Source organism: Nuphar pumila, chromosome 12 (genome assembly GCF_984573655.1).
Source record: "Nuphar pumila chromosome 12, dmNupPumi1.hap1.1, whole genome shotgun sequence".
Taxonomy (NCBI): Eukaryota; Viridiplantae; Streptophyta; class Magnoliopsida; order Nymphaeales; family Nymphaeaceae; genus Nuphar; species Nuphar pumila.
The window spans coordinates 99,133,051-99,153,688 of record NC_143260.1 but is presented as its reverse complement, the minus strand read 5'-3'; the positions used below and the strand labels follow the sequence as shown (position 1 = coordinate 99,153,688).

At 34.5% G+C, this 20,638-nt stretch overlaps 1 protein-coding gene across 1 annotated transcript in view; it reads right to left on the bottom strand.

Moving 5' to 3' along the window:
* LOC149821294 (Polyketide synthase, enoylreductase family protein) overlaps positions 1-20,638 on the bottom strand; it is a 66,159-nt gene that overhangs the window by 9,038 nt on the left and 36,483 nt on the right. Inside the window, exons 6-8 of the mRNA XM_089982759.1 lie at positions 13,540-13,639; positions 13,281-13,357; positions 13,105-13,183 (exon numbers count right to left, since the gene is read on the bottom strand). Of these exons, the coding sequence (XP_089838885.1) occupies positions 13,105-13,183; positions 13,281-13,357; positions 13,540-13,639 (256 nt within the window). The remainder of the gene's footprint in view (positions 1-13,104; positions 13,184-13,280; positions 13,358-13,539; positions 13,640-20,638) is intronic.

Below are 20,638 nucleotides of genomic sequence, written 5' to 3'. Positions count from 1 at the left end.
AAATATGATGATGAGACCCATCTCTAGTGACAATACTATTTCTACCAATATAAGGAGCAAGATTTAGGAGCTTACCAGCATCACAAGTAGCATGGGTGGCTGCACCAAAATCAACATACCAAGTACCGTGATCATTATGTTTGATGTTCAATTCAGCCAAAGCAGATAACAACTCCTTGACTTCCCCAGTATTCTTCAATGTATTTGTTCTCTTTCTTGTCTCCAATTGTTTTCCTCGATTTTGCGGGTTATACCAGCAATTTGCTTTGATGTGCCCCCTTTTGCAGAGAAAGCAGGTAGGTATCGTCCTTTGCCTTTGCAGATTAGGAGACATACTGAGAGAGTAGGTAAAATTCCACGGGCTCCTTGTCCATTCTTCTCTTGACCTCCCCTTTCTCGAAATTCATACCTGCCACGTCCTCGACCATAAATAACACCTGTGGCAAGGACCTCATGTGCTCCAATGGGATTGTGAATACCTTCGGAGAATCCCTTCAAGGTCATCTCATAATGTAAGAGCTTAGCACGAAGGTCTTCAAAAGTAGGTAAGTCGGGCAAACACAACAAAGAAGTAACCATCATATGATAATCGAGTCCCATCCCGCTCAAAGTCTGCTGCACCATATCTTTGTCACTGACCGTGCAACTGTGAACACCCCAAAAATTTTCAAAATGTTGTAAATATTCCCTTTTTAACCTTGGCCTCCATCTTCTAAATAATTGAGTCATTTTTTTATCAAAATTCTAGTTTATTTCTCAAATTTACTAGAATCAAATCAATTTTCTATATCTGACTCGATTTTGGATCCGGATCTAGTGTCAAAACCCAAATCTGAGAATCCTTATCCAAATTTTCAAATTAAATTTTCAAAAATACCAAAAATAATTTCTGAAAGGCTCAGACAGTCCATCTGGTATCCTGTTGGATCCACAACTCTGTATTTTTTGATTCGAGGTTTAAACCTCGAATATTTCCTCAAAATCCGGATGTAAACCCGTTTTCACCCCTCCGCATTGCTTTCTCTCCTCTTCAACGATCTGTCTTCACCTTACCCCTTCTAACATCCATTACGACCGCTTCTCTCACGCCCATATCTCTGATCTCTCCTGGAATTACTGAAGGTAGAGCTCCCTTCCCTCCTCCAGACTCTTGCAAAACAGAGGTAAATCGCCATTCGTTTTCCTTCTTCCCTTTCATCGTTCATTCATAAATTTCTTTGATTTTCATGGTTTGTAATGCATATTTATAGTTTAATTTTCTTTTTTTTCTTTTCTTTCTTTCTTTCTTTCTTGCTTTCAACACCATTAACGCATCAGGGATGGTTTTGGATTGCTTATGGCAATTTCAATCCATCTTATGCAAAAGTAATCAAAATATTTCATTCCGACATAACTTTATCTCCCGTCTTCCTTCTGTATTTCTTTTCACAATCGTCTGGTTATGACCGTTCCCTGCTTTGACATTATCAGATTAATTGTTTTCCCCCTTTTTTACCATATTTCTGTTTATGAATGTTGTTTGTATGCTTGTTCCTGTTTTACTTTGTATTTTAACATTTCGTTCGTATTTTAGTCACTCGATAATTCCTTCATCCCTTGTTTTTCGATCTCTGCATAGTTGACGTCCCATCTTAAGGTCATGTCGTCATCACCGTGTTCCTTATTCTGTAATGTATTTTACTTGATTGATCAGCTAATGTCAAGTTTGTAGCTTCAATGTTTTCCCTCTCAGAGTAACATTCTGCATCACCTGCGGCGGCGCTATTTAATTTCATCCGATTTATTGAATATCCATCGTAATGTTCCTACGTCTCATTGACTTCTCATATACTGGCACATTTTAAATATCCCAAGGCCCTCGGTTTCCTGAGATCAGAATAATCCGGGACAATAGCTCACCCGCAGGGCTGGACTGAAGAAAGCCGATCCCATTTTCATTCGGTAAGACTTAAAGCAATATCGTGTGCATTTTTTTTTTGACACAGTGATTAATCTCAAAAGAATTTTCTGTCTTCTTTTACTTACATATGCTGCATCGGCATCGAATCATTACTCTTAATATTAGTTCACCGGTCCTTTTGGGCAATGCTATCTCTGTAATCACATGAGCTATATGTGTTTGTGGTAAAAGGTAATCTCACCTGGTTCAAGGTTCCTCAGGAAGGGATTTGTCTTGATGCAAGTCCCATGTCTAATAAGGGAAATGTGGAAATTCTGTTGGTCTGAATTTAATCATGGCATGGTGGCCAAATTTGGCAACATCCTTGGGATTCTCGGATGATAAAATCTGAAGAATTCATGAATGTAACCTGAGCAGGTCCAACTCGCCAGTTGACGTTAATAAGGATACGGCTGATGCTGCGACAGATGGTCTTCAACTCCCAGTACTGAGCTAGGAAATGTGTGACTTGTTTATCCCTCTGATCCCTAATTCTTTTAATGGCTAATTCAGAAATATCACTTCCTATGTTTTGACAAATACGATTAGAGTCATTTTCTTTCTTTCAGTTAAAGCTTGCTGGGATTAGATATGGATAGTTTAGTTTTTTTTTTTTTTTTTTGTAAATTAGCATTGGAATTCTTGTGATTACAGGTAGCAGCTGGGAGTCAATTACTAGTTTGGTGTTCATTTAGCAATCTTGATTAGTAACTTCAATTCATTATGCTAAACATATGATCCTCTTATTTAGAATCAGAGCAGTGACATGCAAACTATGCTATGGCAAAAGGCTTATCAAAGGTAATGCTTCCCATCGTTTAACATTAGAAAAGCAGGTAGAGTAATGTGTTGGGTTGACTGTGATAACCAGGATACTTGAGATAGCTGCTAATCTGTTGATTTGCATTGACAAAATTGTTACTTGCTCAAAACTATCATTCTGATTGCAACCACCTGCCACAGTGGATATAAACAAGATATCTGGAGACTCACTGTCAACACAGCTATAATGGTTTTTTGTTCCAACATGATCCCTGTTTTCTGAATTTCCTTTGAGTGAATTCCTTGTATAGATGACAGGCTTCTGTTTGCTGCAAACTGCTAACACTAATACAACATATCTCCCTGCTAAAATTTTGGAACCTGTGCACCTTCTCTCCATCATCAATATGCACAGCCCGATACCTTCTCCAGGTAAGTCATTTGTTCTTGCAAACACCACCTACCTACTGTCATCACTTCCCCTGCTCCCAGCTTTATCTCCTCACAGCCAGACACCTTATCCACTTCACATCACTGACACATCTTGCACCTTCCCTCATCACCAGCCACTGTGCACAGCATAAGAACATTATATCTCAGTACAACACTCCATTGCCTCATGCCCAGGTATATATCACATCTGCCCACTGCACGTTAGTTTCCCTGCAAAACCCACTATTCACCATGAGCTACTCACCCCATTCTTGACCTCACAGACCACACACATTCTCTCACATTGCTGCAGTCACATATCTACAATTTCCACCTGTATGCTCACTACACTATTGCAGAAATACAGCCCTTCCCCTTTACTTATTACACCTGTGCTTACTGCATTGCATTTCCTCACGGTGCACACCCACAGCACCTTATCACTTCACCTTGCTGTTCCTGCACTTTCAAACACATCCCTTCACAACCCTCTCCCTTGTTATGAATATTCACAGCAGCTTGTAGCTGTTGTGCGTTCTTTTCCCCTGCACTTTAGCCTATCCCTTGACTGCTGCCATGAATATCAGTTTGCAGAAACTGATTTATTGCTGACAGTCTACCTGAATTGCCATTTCATTCACATTTTGCTATAAGGTTAGACTGTGATTCATCGGTTTATATGTCACATGAAGCAGTTAGTATGCTAATTCAAAAATCAGTATTTGATTTGCTGCAAAATGTATAGTTTTTTATTCAATATTCCACATATATCCTATCTATGGCATAATATCATTGCATATGCCTTCTCAGGTAGATTTTTATTAGCCTAAGGAATAGCATGCATATACATTCATATATAGATCTTCTCATTAGCTTAGTATATTATAATATCTATTTTCCCATTAGTTTAGGATATTAAACATGCATTTTAGTGTCCATTTCCTCATTGGTTTAGAGCATCACTTATGCACTCAAATATATGATTTCTCATCATAATGCATTACATTTTCATTAGCATGAGGCATATGCATGAACATTTTGTTGCTTGTATTCTAAATTCAATATGATATTTGCAATGTCTTTTTATAGTTGTTTGTTGCCTTGTGCTAATTCAGTTTTTGCAGGAAAACATGAAAAACTTAGACTTCCTTTCTTAAATTAGGGATTTTATCATTTGAAAATTGTAATAGCTAGATCAATGAGAATATTTATATCTCCTGTCTTAGATTACAATGTATGAGCATGTAAATAATACTTGATTCATATTAAATTTTCTTTTTCATTTCAAAATTTTACATGATGGAACACGAATGGCACGTGCACCATTCTAATAAGAGGCGATTAAATCCTAAGTTGATGATTTACATCAATGGCCATAGTCAGGGTGTGAACAAGACTTAGGATTTTCATCTTTTATGGAATAATACTGGATCCACAGTGTATCTTTTCCAAAATATTTTCTTCCTTTATTAGGGTTTAACTTAAAATTAACTCAAGATATATATCAATGGTCATAGTCAGGATATATTGAGAGTTAATTTCATTTTAAACTCTATAAAGACACCAAAAATATATTTTATTCTTCACTTGAATTTAAATATGATTACTATATAATGCATTCAATGACCATAGTCAGGGATGTATTATATCTTTAATCTTGTTTTAATTATCTTAAAGAATGAAATATGCTTTTCAAATATTCAACTTTCAAAATTCTTTAAATCATTCATCATTTATGATACAATTGCATCATATTTTTTCAAAATTCTTTTTTTCAAAATCCAAGTGATCTTGAATATCAATCTTCAATTTCGATTCTCTTATTTCAAAGATTCAAAATTTCAATTTCAAAATCCAATTTGATTTTGAAATTTCAAATTCTCAAAAATTCAATTTCCAATTCAAATCAAATTTCGAAGTTCAAATTGAATTTGAAATTCCAAATTCATTTTTTAGGATTCAGTTTCAAAATTCAATTCAACATCTCAAAATCAATTTCAAAGTGCAATTTAAAGTTTCTGATTCATCTTTTGATTTCAAATTCAAACTTCAAATTCTAAGTCCAATTTGACTTTGAAATTCATTTGTATATTCAAAATTCAATCTCAATTTTCAAATCAAATTTCAAAATCCAATTCTATATTTAGAACCCAATTCAACTCAGGATCTAGAATTCAGAATCCAACTCCATTTTAGATTCAAGACTTCGGATCCAATTCCATTTAGGTTTCGGATCCAACTCCATCTTAGATCCCAGACTTCGGATCCAATTCCATTTAGGATTCCAGATTTCGGATCCAGTTTCACTCCCAATTCCATATTGGATTCGGATCTTCAAAAACCAAAATCCATTTAGGGTTCTAAATTCAGAATCCAACTCCATTTTGGGATTCAAGACTTCGGATCCAATTCCATTTAGGATTCCAGAATTCAGAATCTAACTCCATTTTTTTATTCAAGACTTCGGATCCAATTCCATTTAGGATTCCAGATTTTGGATCCAACTCCATTTTAGATTCAAGACTTCGGATCCAATTCCATTTAGGATTCCAGATTTCGGATCCAACTCCATCTTGGGTCCCAGACTTCGGATCCAATTCCATTTAAGATTCAGACTTCGGATTCAAATCCCATCTGGATTTCTTAAATCCAATTCTATTTTCAAAATTCCATTTGGATTTCTTAAATCATCCTGATTTCGAATTTTAAAATTCAATTCCATTTCAAAATTCCATCTCCACTTTGGAATCCAGATCCAGAATTCAAATTCAAAGTCCGTTTTCGACTCTTGAAACCTCATTCTTTCTTCATTCCTTTTAAATCGAAATTCACTTTCCCAACTCTGATTATGTTAGAACTTCAAATATCTTTCCAAGATCTATCTCAAAATTCTAAGTTAGATTCAACTTTCAGAAACTATTTTTCCATTCCATTATCAAGTTCATTTCAGAAACACTTGGGATTTTTCAAATCATTTTTCTCAAAAGCATACATTTCTGCATTTGTATTGCATAAGCATGATTCTCTGTGCATTTAAAACTTAGGATAAAATTCTTAGATGATATTTTAGCAAAGCAAAAAGGCATAAATTCGATCCTTGGTTTGATTACCCCTGGTAAAGGCGCCAGGAACGGTCGAACTTCGTACCGACGAGCGAATCCCGTCTCCCAATTTTCCCGCAAATATTTCAAAACGGAGGCGAGTAATTTTTCCTAAATATTTTCGAAATTAAGGTCAAGTGAGACCTTGCAAAAGAGTTCCTCTCTCTTCTTCCTTTTCTCATTCTCTCTTCTTTTTTATCTATTATTCCCCTTCAAAAAGGGAATAGAGGCTAGAAAGGCGAAGAAAAAGGAAAAGATGAACGAGAGGAAAAATTTTGCGATGATCACAACAACTCACGATGGCCAACTGATCTGTGATAGTCTTTATTTTGTTTAAGTACTCCATGACCGTCATGGAGTCCTTTCTCGACATTTGAAACTCTTTCTTTTAAAATAAAATTCTAGCCTGAAAAACTTGAGAATATATCTGAACAAGACGATGCCATAACTGCATAGCTGAGCAGTCATCTGAGATTGCCATAAGCACCACCTGTGACAAAGTGGAAGTGATGTAGGCAACCAAAGCCTGATCTCGCTTCATCCAGGATACATACTCTAGATTTCTAACAAATGTAATTGAAGTTTCACTCTCCCCATCATTGCCTTCTTGTGATAAAAACTCTGGAGGGACAAGAACAAAGTCATCCAGATGTCCAGAAAGATCCTGACTCCTTATGAATGGGATGATTTGTCTCTTCCAGGTTAAAAAGTTGGAATTGTTCAGTTTCTCAGACACAAGCTGACTGAGAAAGTTGGAAGATAGGCCAGAGTGCGAAGAAGGGAATGAATCCATAGTCAATGGGTGAAAACAAGAAGGATTAAGAGACCGGAAAGAGAAATCACTTTTAGAGCAAACAAAGTAAACTTAGAACTCGATTGTTTTTTTTTACCTACAGACCCGAGACAGAAAACAGAATATGTAGTAAGAAATAAAAGAAACTACTCTAAAGGAAATATGGATCAATTAGTAAGAAGGCACATTAATATGAAAATAACGTGTTTTCTTTAACGTATTTTCTTTCTAAAAGGGAAAATTCCAGAGTTGAGAGGTAGACAAAGTGCTATTAATCAATCAAGGAAGTACAATGAACGTACAGAAGTAGACAGGTCAGATTCAGTTCTGGCGTTAATTATGAGGAAAGATAAGGAACGGGTTTGACGTGATTTCAAACTTTGAAATCACGCAAACATGAATTCAGATTTGTGGTGTTAGAAAAGATTATTTTATGGGTGAAATTAGAAAAGAATATGTTGTATGAAGAAAGGAATAGAGGAAACAAACAAGATAAGAAGAAACCACTGGATTGTGAAGAAAGGAAGAGACGATGGGAACCGAGAGAAAAATACCTTAGAGAATAGCAAGGAGGTTGGACACGATCTTCAAGGGATCTAATGCTCTGATACCATGTTAGAAATGGTATCCCACCTTCAACACAAGAGAAAGAGAAGTAGAGAGGGAGAGAGAGATCGGTGGCTGTAGAAAACCCTCTCAATTAGGGTCTGATGTTTTCTCTATTAGATATATACACGTACACTTTTATTAGGGTACAAAAACACCCTTTACACAAAGTATGGAATTTACAACATGCCATTAATGAGCATGTGTTTAAATACAACTAAAACAGATTAGGTCTGGATCCTAAGTCGTGATAATCTTTTCACCCAGTTCCTTACAATGATGACAAATGATTTTGCCCTTGTATCCTCCATGATGTCCTTTCCCATTGTTTTTCCTCTCAAAATAAGGAGGTTTATATGTTTTTACAAAGTTTCTAGGTCTTGCCATGGCAAGAACCTCATCATTTTACTTATGCATGTCAAGTCTTGTTTTCTCTTGGCAAATTTGTGCAAGAGCATCACTTATAGAAGAAATTGAGGTCCTATGAAGTAAAGAGGACCTAACTTGTTCAAATTCCGATCGGAGGCCATAAAGGAAAGAGAAATGGTTTTTTCTTTCTATTTGAGCTTTTCTCATTTCAATAGTCGAACCTTCCCATTTAGGTTCTAACATGGCTAATTCATCCCAAGTAGGGGATAAACCCCCATAGAAATCTCTCACGCTTTGTCTCCTGTTTTGCATTACGTACCTTGTCTTGGTGATAATATAGCCTAGTTATATCCTTTTGAATAAAGGAATTCTTTGAGAAATTTCATGCATCGCTTGCCTTCGTGAACTTGATGATGTTGATGACAATCTTAAATTCCATGGTATTCATAAGCTATGAGAGAATTTGAGCGTTGCTTGCTTCCCAATCTTCCAACTTATCTTGGTATTCTTGTAAAGTCTTTTCCTTTTCTTCTTCGGACAACACTTTGACTTGATCTCCTTTTCTTCTAGTCAATTTGAGTTGGGGTTCATTAGTGGAGCCACTAACAAACCCCCATAGCCTTTTGCCTTTGATGTGATCCTCCATTGTTATCGCTCACATCAAATAGTTGTTCTCAAAGCTTGTATGTGATGATGGAGGCGGAATCTCTTTCTCCCATAATGAATTGCAAAGATTTGAATATGGGAATGACGAACACGAGCGTGAAGAGCACTACCACAAGAAGGATCACTAAGGAATCTTTTTCAAGAACCTTAAGCTCGGATACCATGTAATGAAACAGTAGTCCATGTAATGAAACAATAGTGCACTATTACAACACCAACGAAAGGCTACACAAGTGCACAAATATAAAATGGTCACTAATGGACCAACAACAATCTCACAAAGGAGATACCGAATATCACTTTCACAAGAAGAACAAGGCTTAAAGCCTAATGAAAGAGAATTTTATATATTCACACAAAAATGCTTCAAAGAGCATACCATACAAAAAGGAGTGAGGCTCTATTTATAGAACCTCACTTGGTCATAAAGGGAGGCAGTCCAACATGCATTGGACTGTCAGCCCCCCAACGACTATAAGAAATACATTTAATAAAAACAAAAAATTAAAATTAAAAAAGACTTTTCAGTCCCTAATGGACTGTGCTAAAGTACTATACATGGAATGACCAAAATGCCCCTGATATACGTATACTTATAAATATACATATATCATGGATTACACACAATTTTAACAATACCATGTAATGAAGTATGCGGAATTATAAAACAAAGTGCATAAGCACATACACAAGTCCAAAAAAGGAAAATACACTAAGGTACAACACAAGTACAAAAGTAAATACAAAGACTTCAAAAGGACTACAACATAAACTCAAAAGTAAAAAATATTATCTTTGTTGAATAGAAATGCTTAAGAAAAGCATTGAGAGCAAGAGAGGGGCTCAATCCCTATTTATACACAAAGGAGAGCTTTGGGCTCTATTGAGAAGCTCCCAATGACTCTATAGTCCTTTGACCATAGAGCCCATGTTCTTTTAAATAAAAGAAATAAAAAAAAAAAGAAAAATTGTTCCTAGTCAAAAATACTATTACATGAGTGAAAAGACCAAAATTCCCTTGAAGGGCAATACAAATTACAAGATTGTATATATACATATATGTAACCTATTTTAACAGGCTCCCTATGTATACTACTCATAAAAAAGGAAAGAACCTTGGCATGACCCACTTCTCACTCCTTATAGGCTTTTTGTATTCAAGCATATCTTTTTCTCTTTTAACTCCCTTAAGGCTCTCCTCCTTAGATTCACCATCGGCTCCAACAACCATTTTTGTGAGAATTGGTTGTGGTTCCAATGCGGAACCATCAACAAATTGCCACATATATTTACTCATGAGGATTCTTTTCACTGCCGCAGCCTCTACATATTGTAGTTTTTTCCATCAAATTTGATGGGAACAACGGTTATAATTTCTTTATCAACTATAGCGGAAACAAAGAAGAGAAAGAGAGGAAAACAATAAAAAGATATAGAGAGACAAGGAGAGGAGAAGTCCCAAGTTGATGTAGATCCACCATAAGCTTCTTTACACATCCTCTTTCAAATTCATAAGCTTTCAAGAGCTTCTAGATCTGATACCATGTAACGAAATAACAATTGCACATACACAATGCCACAAAAGGGCTACAAATGTGCACATCCACAAATACAAAAGAGCCACTAAGGGCTAACACATAAACCTCACAAAAGAGAGCAAGAGCACAAATATAAAATAAAAACTATTATTTCAAAATGCTTAGAACAATCATACCTAAAGAAGGGGCCAACAACTCCTTTTATACACAAGAAGAGGCATTGAGGAGCTCCCAATATAGTCGTTCCTCTTTTCAAAATCATAAGCTTTCAAGAGCTTCTAGATCTGATACCATGTAATGAAATAACAATCGCACATACACAATGCCACAAAAGGGCTACAAATGTGCACATCCACAAATACAAAAGAGCCACTAAGGGCTAACACATAAACCTCACAAAAAAGAGCAAGACACAAATATAAAATAAAAACTATTATTTCAAAATGCTTAGAACAATCATACCTAAAGAAGGGGTCAACAACCCCTTTTATACACAAGAGACATTGAAGAGCTCCCAATATAGTCGTTGGGAGCTACCCAACGGTCATATTTATGACCGTTAGAGAGTCCCAATGACTATGGTCATAATAACCATAGAGTCCTTAAACAAAGTTGAAAATAAAAATATAAAAAAGACAAAAAAAACTGTCCCTAATGGAGAGCACCCTATTACATATACAAAATAACCAAAATACCCCTGATCAAATACCCAAATTACATAACAAAAAATAACTATATCTATATCTATAATCTTATACAATACATTTTAACAAAGACTAATATAGCCCACAAACTAACACAGATATTTGAAATTGTAATGTTCAAGCCAAGGTTGTAAGTACCGTATCGTAACCCGTATCAGTCGGGCCCAAATTAATATTGTATCGTATCGTAAATGTATCATAAATTTTCAATAAAAAAAATCTAAAAAATCAAGAAAAATCAGAAAAAAATAGCAAAAAATCTAAAAAAATCATTACACATGAAACAATGATAAATTGCACAAATACAACCATAAAATCGCATTTATGTCTCTATGAGCTACATAAGACATCATCAAACATCAACTAATATAGAATCATCGATAATACTGCATGCATATCTCACAAGAACAATGCCACACATAAACAAAGTAACCAAGGTTATGAAATACGTTACAAAAAAACACTATATATCGTACTGTATCATACGACATGGTAAGATACAGGAGGTGTATCGTATTATACACCTGATACTGGTACGATACACACTCGTATCAAGATATGGGTGTGTATCGTATGGTTTTGCCCAAAAGTAGTGATATACGTTACGATATGGTACGATATTTACAACACTGGTTCAAGCAAACAATAGGAATATTTTTCAACAAGAAGTTTGGAAATTTTCTTTATTTTAAAAAATTAGCAGAATCTTAGGAATATCAAAGGAAAATCGTGATGATAACATAAATACGTCATGCAATACATGCTAAATAGAATTTAGTCAATGTTTCCAAAATCTTTAAAAGATCTCAATGTTTGAAGATCCTAGTGAAAGTAGTGCAATAACTGGAAAAATTGGCAGAACTTTGTGATAGAGCTATCATCAATATGTGTGTATATTGAAGAGTGCTCGCCTTAATTGAATCGGTAAGACTTGATGCTCACATCACAAGAAGCAAAAATAGCATGTTGAGACTTTGTGCTAAATGAAACCAAAGATAGTCTTTCTCCTGCCACTCAGATGATCTCACTCCTGGAAACTAATTTCTCAACAAACTGTGTGGAAAGGAGCCCACATTCTAAGATCAACATATAGTACAGAATCAACATATTGTCTACAAGTACAATTTAGGTGACACAAAGAGTTCAGAAAACAGGAAGATTGCAACATTGTGGACAAATGATCATCTATCCAGAAAAGGATAGGGTTGCTGAAAGTTGCAGTTATGTAAGCAAAAGGTTTTGAGCCTTTGGAAACCGTAAAAATAGATAGCGATACCAAAAAAGGTAAGACTGTGAAACTTGGGAAGACTACAAGATAGCAGAAAATTAGTAGCAAACAGCTGGTTTATATCCAGTTCCTGATGACATGCCTTTTAGTTTATTTTCAAAACACCCTGAATATATGGAAGACTGAGAGGCCAGGTGCTGGTAGACGAGGCAGTTCCCAGAGAATATCACCTTGAAATCAACAAGGACACTAAGATTTCAATGAATGGAAAACAAAATCAATTTTCCAAGAACAGATTGAAAAGTGGGAAGAGGGGAACTGTCTTTGGGTGACATGACAGCAAATGAGATCACATTGATAAGTGTCGTAGTGTGAAAAGTGAACCAAGGGAGATTGCATACTAGTAAATGGACACAAGGATTACTTGGCAATAAGTTGAACACGGCAAAAAATGGGAGATAGGTGGAGGCCCTGTGGCAACCCTATGGGAACATGTCCTCTTGCACATTTGAATCATGAAAACTGGTACCAAAAAGGGGATGGACACTGAAATAATGAAAAATGATACCAAATAGGGGATGGTCACTGAACGGACATATAGAATGGAAAATGAAACAGTAAATTGTCAGTATGTTCGCACAGAACCAGGATCCAATTATCAACTGAAGTATCACCATATTAAAATGATGTATGGGGCTCAATAAACCACTTTTTGGGTCATGAGGATACTCATCGGGTGACAAATCAACTACTGTTTTCCGCTAATAAACAGTGATTCACTAACCTCTCTTATTAATGGACAGATAAACTTACTGTAGTAGGGAACTTAACCGTTTATGTCTCACCACAATAAGGACATGACACCTTGTATAGAAAGTAAAATAAGTTTAGTAATGCTATACAAATCAACTAGGAAACTATGAGTTGACAAAAGAAAATGGAGGGAAGAAATACTTAAAAGTTCACCTTGAAAATGAAAGATGAAGTGGACACTGTGATCGGTTTCTTTGACATGCCACCATAAGTCACCATAGTCCCTCCACGCCTGCAGATATTTATAATTGCATTAACTTACTGAAAACAATTACTAATTTGAAACCACAGCAGATTTCATATTTAAAAACTATGAAAGTGTTTTTCACCTTATGAATTTGAGGACTAAAGTGGCAGCATTTCCACCAACACAATTGAAACCTAGGACAGGTTCAGGCAGATCACCCTAAATGTTTTAAAGAAACATAAAAACATGCTTCAGCAATGAGAAATATTTTTTAACCAAGGAAAAGATTACAAGAAAAAATAAAAGCCAGAGGCCCCAATGCCCAGGGGCATGAAAGGTAGGTTTTACATGATCTGTTCTATGATAGTTGTTAATCACTATATTTCAGTTAATAATGCTACCAGGAAATCCTTGACATTCTTCACTTCCAACTGGCTTTCAGTGTACACCTCACTTGCACCAAGTTCTTTGAGTTTCTTTTTCACTTCATCAGAACCAAGCCTAAAGCATCCAATAAGACAAAGTTGGAAGTGGTTAATATGGCAAGAGAAAGAAGCGTATGCGGGCATTAATAGATATGATTACAAGTCACAAAAAAGTGCTTGAAGATATGCACATTGGCACAAGATTTATGTTCACAAAGAAAGTAGATGCATCCAATAATCTTTTTTTCTGAAACAGAGATGCATTCAATGATCTTGTGTCAGTCACTTTGATAATATGGATCTATCTAGACTCATGTCGCTTAAACCATTTGCTATCAATGAGGACACAAAACATACCTTATTAATGCATTAAGTAGATAAGGTTGGTCACAAGGTTTAATCCTACATTATTGTGAGGCAAGGTACTAAAGCAGCTATCTTCACTGTCATGCTCCTCCATCTTTCTCATTTATAATCATTCTCTGCTAGCATAAAAGGAAAAAGGGAAAACACTCTGTCGCAGATTACCATCTGCAACATTTAAAAAAAATACTATGCATAGTCACTGATTTTGCTATCGGGGATTTTCTCTCGGAATAAATTAAAAAAAAAACTATTTTTCATCAGAAAAACTCAGTATATTTTAAAATACATCAAATATATAAAAATATAAGAACATGTTGAAAATATAAAAATGCATAAATATCACATTAATTGTAATGAAGTATGCAAAATTACAAAAACAAAGTGCACAAGCACATACACAAGTCCAAGAAAGGACAATACAAAAGGCACTAAACAACTATACAAGCACAAAGTGCATATAAAGACTTCAAAGAGTTTAAAACATAAACACAAGAATGTAAAACTATTATCTTTGTTGAATAGAAATGCTTAAGAAAAACATTAAATACAAGAAGTGAAATTCCACTAGAGGGGGGGTGAATAGTGAAATACGATGCAGATCGATAAAATAAAAAATAAGGCAATAAGGCACAACACAATAAACACAGGATTTATACTGGTTCGGCCGAGTTACTGACCTACATCCAGTCCCCAAGTAAAACACTTGAGTCTTCCACTATAACATCTGAGTTACCGGATAAATAATACAACACTCTCTTCCTCAGAGGTCTACTTCTCTCAACAGAGAAGGGAAACACCCTCTTCCTCAGAGGTCTACTTCTCTCAACAGAGAAGGGAAACACCCTCTTCCTCAGAGGTCTACTTCTCTCAACAAAGAAGGGAAACACCCTCTTTCCCAGAGGTCTACTTCTCTCAACAGAGAAGGAATACAGTGAATAACAGAAAGATACAATACTTCCTATAGAACCTTCAGAATGATATGAATGCACGAATGAAAGATTCTCAGAATGTTCTGTTCTTTTCACTCAGACAATACTCTTTATCAAAGAGTTATTTTTGACTTTTTCTCTTTCTTTTTCTCGGCTCTCTTTTTCAAATATTGAATAAGAATTTTTCTTTTTGTAAGCTCACATGTCCTTATGAAATAAGTAATTTGATTGTGTTTATATAGCCTTAGAAAAATAGTCGTTGCCTTTTTGAAATGATAGTCTTTTTGGGATGTGAGATGTCAAGTCATTTAAAAAAAAAACATCTTTATGGATTTTAGAAAAAGTCTTCTTTCCATAAAAGTAGTATTTGGGGTACACTAGTCGTAATATTTTAGGTATGATATATTTTATGTAAAAAGTCTATTTCTCATAATAAATGACTTATAGTATATTGAACGTTGGATTATAAACAATCATGTAGTTTTGTCTTTATTCAAATTAATGATTTGTAGTACTTTAGTATTTTATTTAGAAATCGTCACTTCTTTACTTAAATGGGTGTAAGTACAATAAATGCTTTGAGTCCTTTATTTTGTAAATAGTCATATCTCAAAATGCTTTATGAGGTGTTATTTAATGTCTACAGAAAGAATGATGACTTTAAGTAAGTCGACATTCTTAAGTGGGGATTTTATTATTGAATAAATAGTCATTTCTCAAATGCTTTTGAGGTGGCTTTTAATGCTTACAGAAAGAATGATGACTTTAAGTAAGTCGACATTCTTGAATGTGAATTTTAAAATAAATAAAGTCTTTTTCAAATACAATTATCTTGTATATAAAATAATATTTGTTTTCTCAAATTGTCAATTCAAGATGAATGGTTGTGAAGTACACTAAATGCTTGAGTAATACTTATATTACAAATAGTCATTTCTCAAATAAATGTTTGTGTATTATCTTTTCATAATTTGTTTTTTCTTACATAAATGTTTATGTATTATGAACCAAAATTTCTTACGTAAATATTTGTGTATTATGAACTAATGTATTTTGTCTTTTCTTACATAAATGATTATGTATTATGAACCAATACATCTTTTCATATTTTGTCTTTTCTTACATAAATGCTTATGTATTATGAACCAATACATCTTTTCACATTTTGTCTTTTCTTCATAAATGCTTATGTATTATGAACCAATACATCTTTTCACAATTTGTCTTTTCTTACATAAATGCTTATGTATTATGAACCAAAATTTCTTACGTAAATGTTTGTGTATTATGAATTAATTCATTTTGTCTTTTTCTTTCATATTTGAAATCATTAGCTTTTATATCTTTTCAAGTTGTCTTTTTCATAAATGCATGTTAGAAGGTACAATTAATGCTTTTAAAATCATGAGCTATTATATCTTGTCAAAATGTCTTTTTCATAAATGCTTGTGAGAAAGTACAATTAATGCTTTTGAAATCATGAGCTATTATATCTTGTCAAAATGCCTTTTTCATAAATGCTTGTAGGAAGTACAGTGATTTGTTTCAAAAAGGTGTTTTTGAAATGCTACAATATACATAACGTATCCTTTTATGAAAGCTTAACTTTTTGTAAATAAATGGCTTGTATGATTTCAAAGCATATAGTCTAATATGAAATATGCATGCTTCTGAAGGTTCTGTTACATATGACTCTAAATAAGAAAAAAATCTTCATCTTGAGGTAGCCGATCTTCTTGGATAATCTTTATGAATGTATGGCCCATCAAGCTTTTTCTTCAAAGTAGTATGATTGCATCAAATAGTTGCACTTGATCAAGTTGTCTTCACTCTTCTTAAGTGAAATAACCTTGCATCAAATACTTGTTAAATACATAACACATCATATCCAGTCATAATATAACATATTCAGTTTCACATATGAAAGCATATCATATTTATCATATCTCATGAAAGCATATCATGTATTTATCATGTATCATATATATGCATCATGAAAGCATATCATATTTATCATGTATCATCAAAACATAGTTTCTCAACAAGAAGGGGGCAACAGTCCCTATTTATACAAGTAATGGACCTTGGGGAGCTCCCAAGAGTCATGAGTATGATCATTGGGATGCTCCCAACGACTCTGTGTAATGTCCGTGAATTTTTTGGATATTTAAGAAATAATAAGGGATTATTCTCAGTATTTTTATGAAAAAATCATCAATAGTTATTAATCGAAGAACTTTTGAACGTTTATCAAGTTATTTAACTTATACAAGCTTTTTAGACACTTTTGAATCTAGATTTCGATGGGAGATCCACGAGGATCGACACCCATGAAACCCAGTTCAAGTCATACATTTGACATACGTAGTATCCACTGAATCTCCTAATTAAATTATATTTGAATCCAGTATATGATCCGAATTTATGAAACATCATAACAAGGACTCAGATCAATTCAATGGACCCGGTCCGAGTTTAAAATTATTTTGAGTTGGGTCTCGAACAAGATCCAGATTACTCTAAGGCTTAAGGCTTAGGATTGGATTTATTAGATGGATCCAATCTCAAAACAAGTTAGATCCGAAAGAGATCCAAATTTATGAACACTTCGGGTCTAGAATTGGATCCAAAAAAGATAAATCAATTCTCAAAATATGTGAAAACCTTATCATATATGTGTATATACATGAATGCTTATTTTTGGATCCGAGATCCAAACAAGACCCAAGATGGATGTCATATAAGAGAATAAGGATTTTGGGTCCATTCCGACCCAAACCAACTCAGAACTCAAACACCGTTGCATTGGATTGGAAATTAGAATCCGAATATGGATCCAATCCAATCTAAATTCAATGCATATAACCTAGACCTAAATTTTGGAAATGGATTTGGATTTCTATCCAAATCCAAACCACACTCCATGCAATTATATATATATATATATATATATAGGATTGAGTTGGATCCGAATTAAAATACCTAATTAATATATATACATAGATTGAGTTGGGACCTAATCCCTTGAACAACCTCTCCTAAATCGCCCATTTTTAAGAAAGAGATGGAGGTTTGGATCAAGGTTAGATCCAATTGGATCAAAGTTGGATCCAATTGGATTCAACCCGAATCCAAACCACGCAACCGACACCCCACCAATTAATCACAATATTGATTAATGTGCATCTAAGATGGATGAACTGTTTATAGCTCATACTAGTGTAGCTTAAATCACTGTTTTAAAATTGTTTATCATGCTAGCATAATATGTTTTGCTTTAATTTTGGTTCCCTATTGTCTAGATTGTGTACTTACCAATTTTTCGTGAAATTGACCCATTTTATGGGAGCAGGTGACGATTAGGCGGTTTACCTGACGATAATGGTGTGATGCGAGATGGCCCGAGGTTTCACCCTCCTGCTCGCAGTTTTGAGTCATGGTTACTTGTTGGAATTTGTATAAGAGGAAACCTTAACTTTTGTACCACGAATAGTTTTCATAATAAATTTTTGGCTCACTAATTCTCTTGTTAAAATGTTTTAATGATGATGGATTTTTATGGTAACGTGCCCAAAGTTGTCAACTTGTTTTGCTTTTCAAAAAAATCATTCCGCTGATAAAAACTCTAAAAAATGAAAGGTTTTCTAAGTATTATTAAAAAGTTAACAAGTTTGAAATTTTGGAGCGTTACACACACGGAGTTTTAGTAACCTCACGGTTTTCCCAAAACCGCCATCCAAGATTCTCACACTGCGAAAGGGAGATCCAGGAAGAAAAATATTAGTTGCACTGTTTGTATCTTTTATATTTTTAATAAAAGTAAAGTTCTTTCCAAAAGAATCATTTTGCAAATCAACATGCAAAACACAACACGGGACCTTGGCCCATTACAAATTAACAATGCAATTAATTTAGAAAGCCAACAATTTCAAAAGTAAATTTTGAAATGCATAACACTGATCTTGGAGCTACACATGCTCCAGACCCACATGGCCTATAGTGGTTCACATTTGACCACTGATGCATCTTAAGCAAAATTCTCAGTGAACATGCACACACACAACTATTGAAACATGTTTATAATGCACATTCATTCACACACAAAAAAGAATATACATATAAAACAAATTGTATATGCATATGAACACTTGCTTACAACATGCATTTTTGCTTTCATGATTCATTTCATGCATAACATCAAAATATGCACGTGATCATATTAATGCAACATCAAAATAACTTCAGAATTCACGTGTTCATGATATGCACATCTATGCCAACATGATATTCAATTGCATGCATATACATAACAAATAAACACTTTTGTCAATTCGGACATGATCGAGATACAAAACATAACTACCGAGCCATAGCTATGATGCCCCCTGTGTCTCATGCAGAAACATGCAACCAAAGGCAGTGGACAGCGGACAATGTTACACATAAATGTGCAACATTGTTCTGCCCTATAACAACCCACCGAAAACAACTAAATCATATGTATCATGAATACATGTTTGATGTATAGTTATGCAGAGGTATAACATGCATGTATACGGTTATTAAAAACTTAGTTATTTCGGAACCATTGTTCTTTTATCTGTCATTGGTTTTTCTGCACATATATATAGATGCAGTTTGATAACAATTTTGCAAACATAATTATTTCTAGAAATCGTGTTTAACGGTCATAAGTGTTTAACAGTCATAAGTTTTCTGCACATATATGAACACAGTTTGGTGGTAGTTTGCATACATGGTCATTTTCAGAAATTGTTTTTAACATTCATAGATTTTCTGCACATGTATATATACAGTTCTCGATGGTAGGTATATACACAATCCAATAATAGTTTTACTATATAATTAGTGCTGGAAATAAAATCATGCTGCTACTCATTATAACAGAAAATCAGCTCCACTTTATTGTACAGCCGACTCATTTTCAGTGTTGGTAAGTATGTCTAAATGTCGGTTTTACAAACCCAGCTACATCAAGAAGTATGGAAAGACACGATATTACAATTATAGTATTCTCTAATACTTTTGTCACTTTGGATCATAGTTCGCACCTCATCGTGTAGATTGCACACATGCGCAATATCTTTAAGGAAATACATATTTTTAAGATATTCTCAAGCCTTGTTGGCATGCTCAAACTTTGCAAGACTATAGCATTTTTTAATATCTACGCTATTAACTAGCCAAGACATGATCTTGGCATGTTTCATCCTCCATTATTTTCATTTTTTCTCATATGTGGCTAATGTCTTAGTCTTCGCTCCTTCCGTGAGAGGTACCTCTTTCTTATTTTCTATTTTTGTGACATTAGTTTTGGTACCGAATCGGAACAATCTACTAACCCCCACAACCCCTTTTCCCAAATATGGTGTTTCATAATTGAAGCTCACATTAGATTAACTGGTATCATTTAGTTTCATGGCCATGATGTTGACTTTATCATTGTCATCCATAGAGAGAAAGAAGATGAGAGAGAGAAAAAAAGAAGAGGGAAGAAGAAAAAAATGAAAAAAGGATAAAGAACAAGAGCACAATCATGATTCCACGATCTCTTTTCCTTCAACTATGTAAACACAAGAATACTTAAATCACTAGAAAGGATAAGAGACAACTTCTTGCTTCAATGGCACGGAAGTTGAGTTGAGACAACAACTTTCCAAGATCTAAGAGCTTGCTAGCTCTGATACCATGTAATGAAATGGAGACCTTCAACAAAAGCACAAATGCTCACAAGTGTTTATTAAAGACACATTAACCAC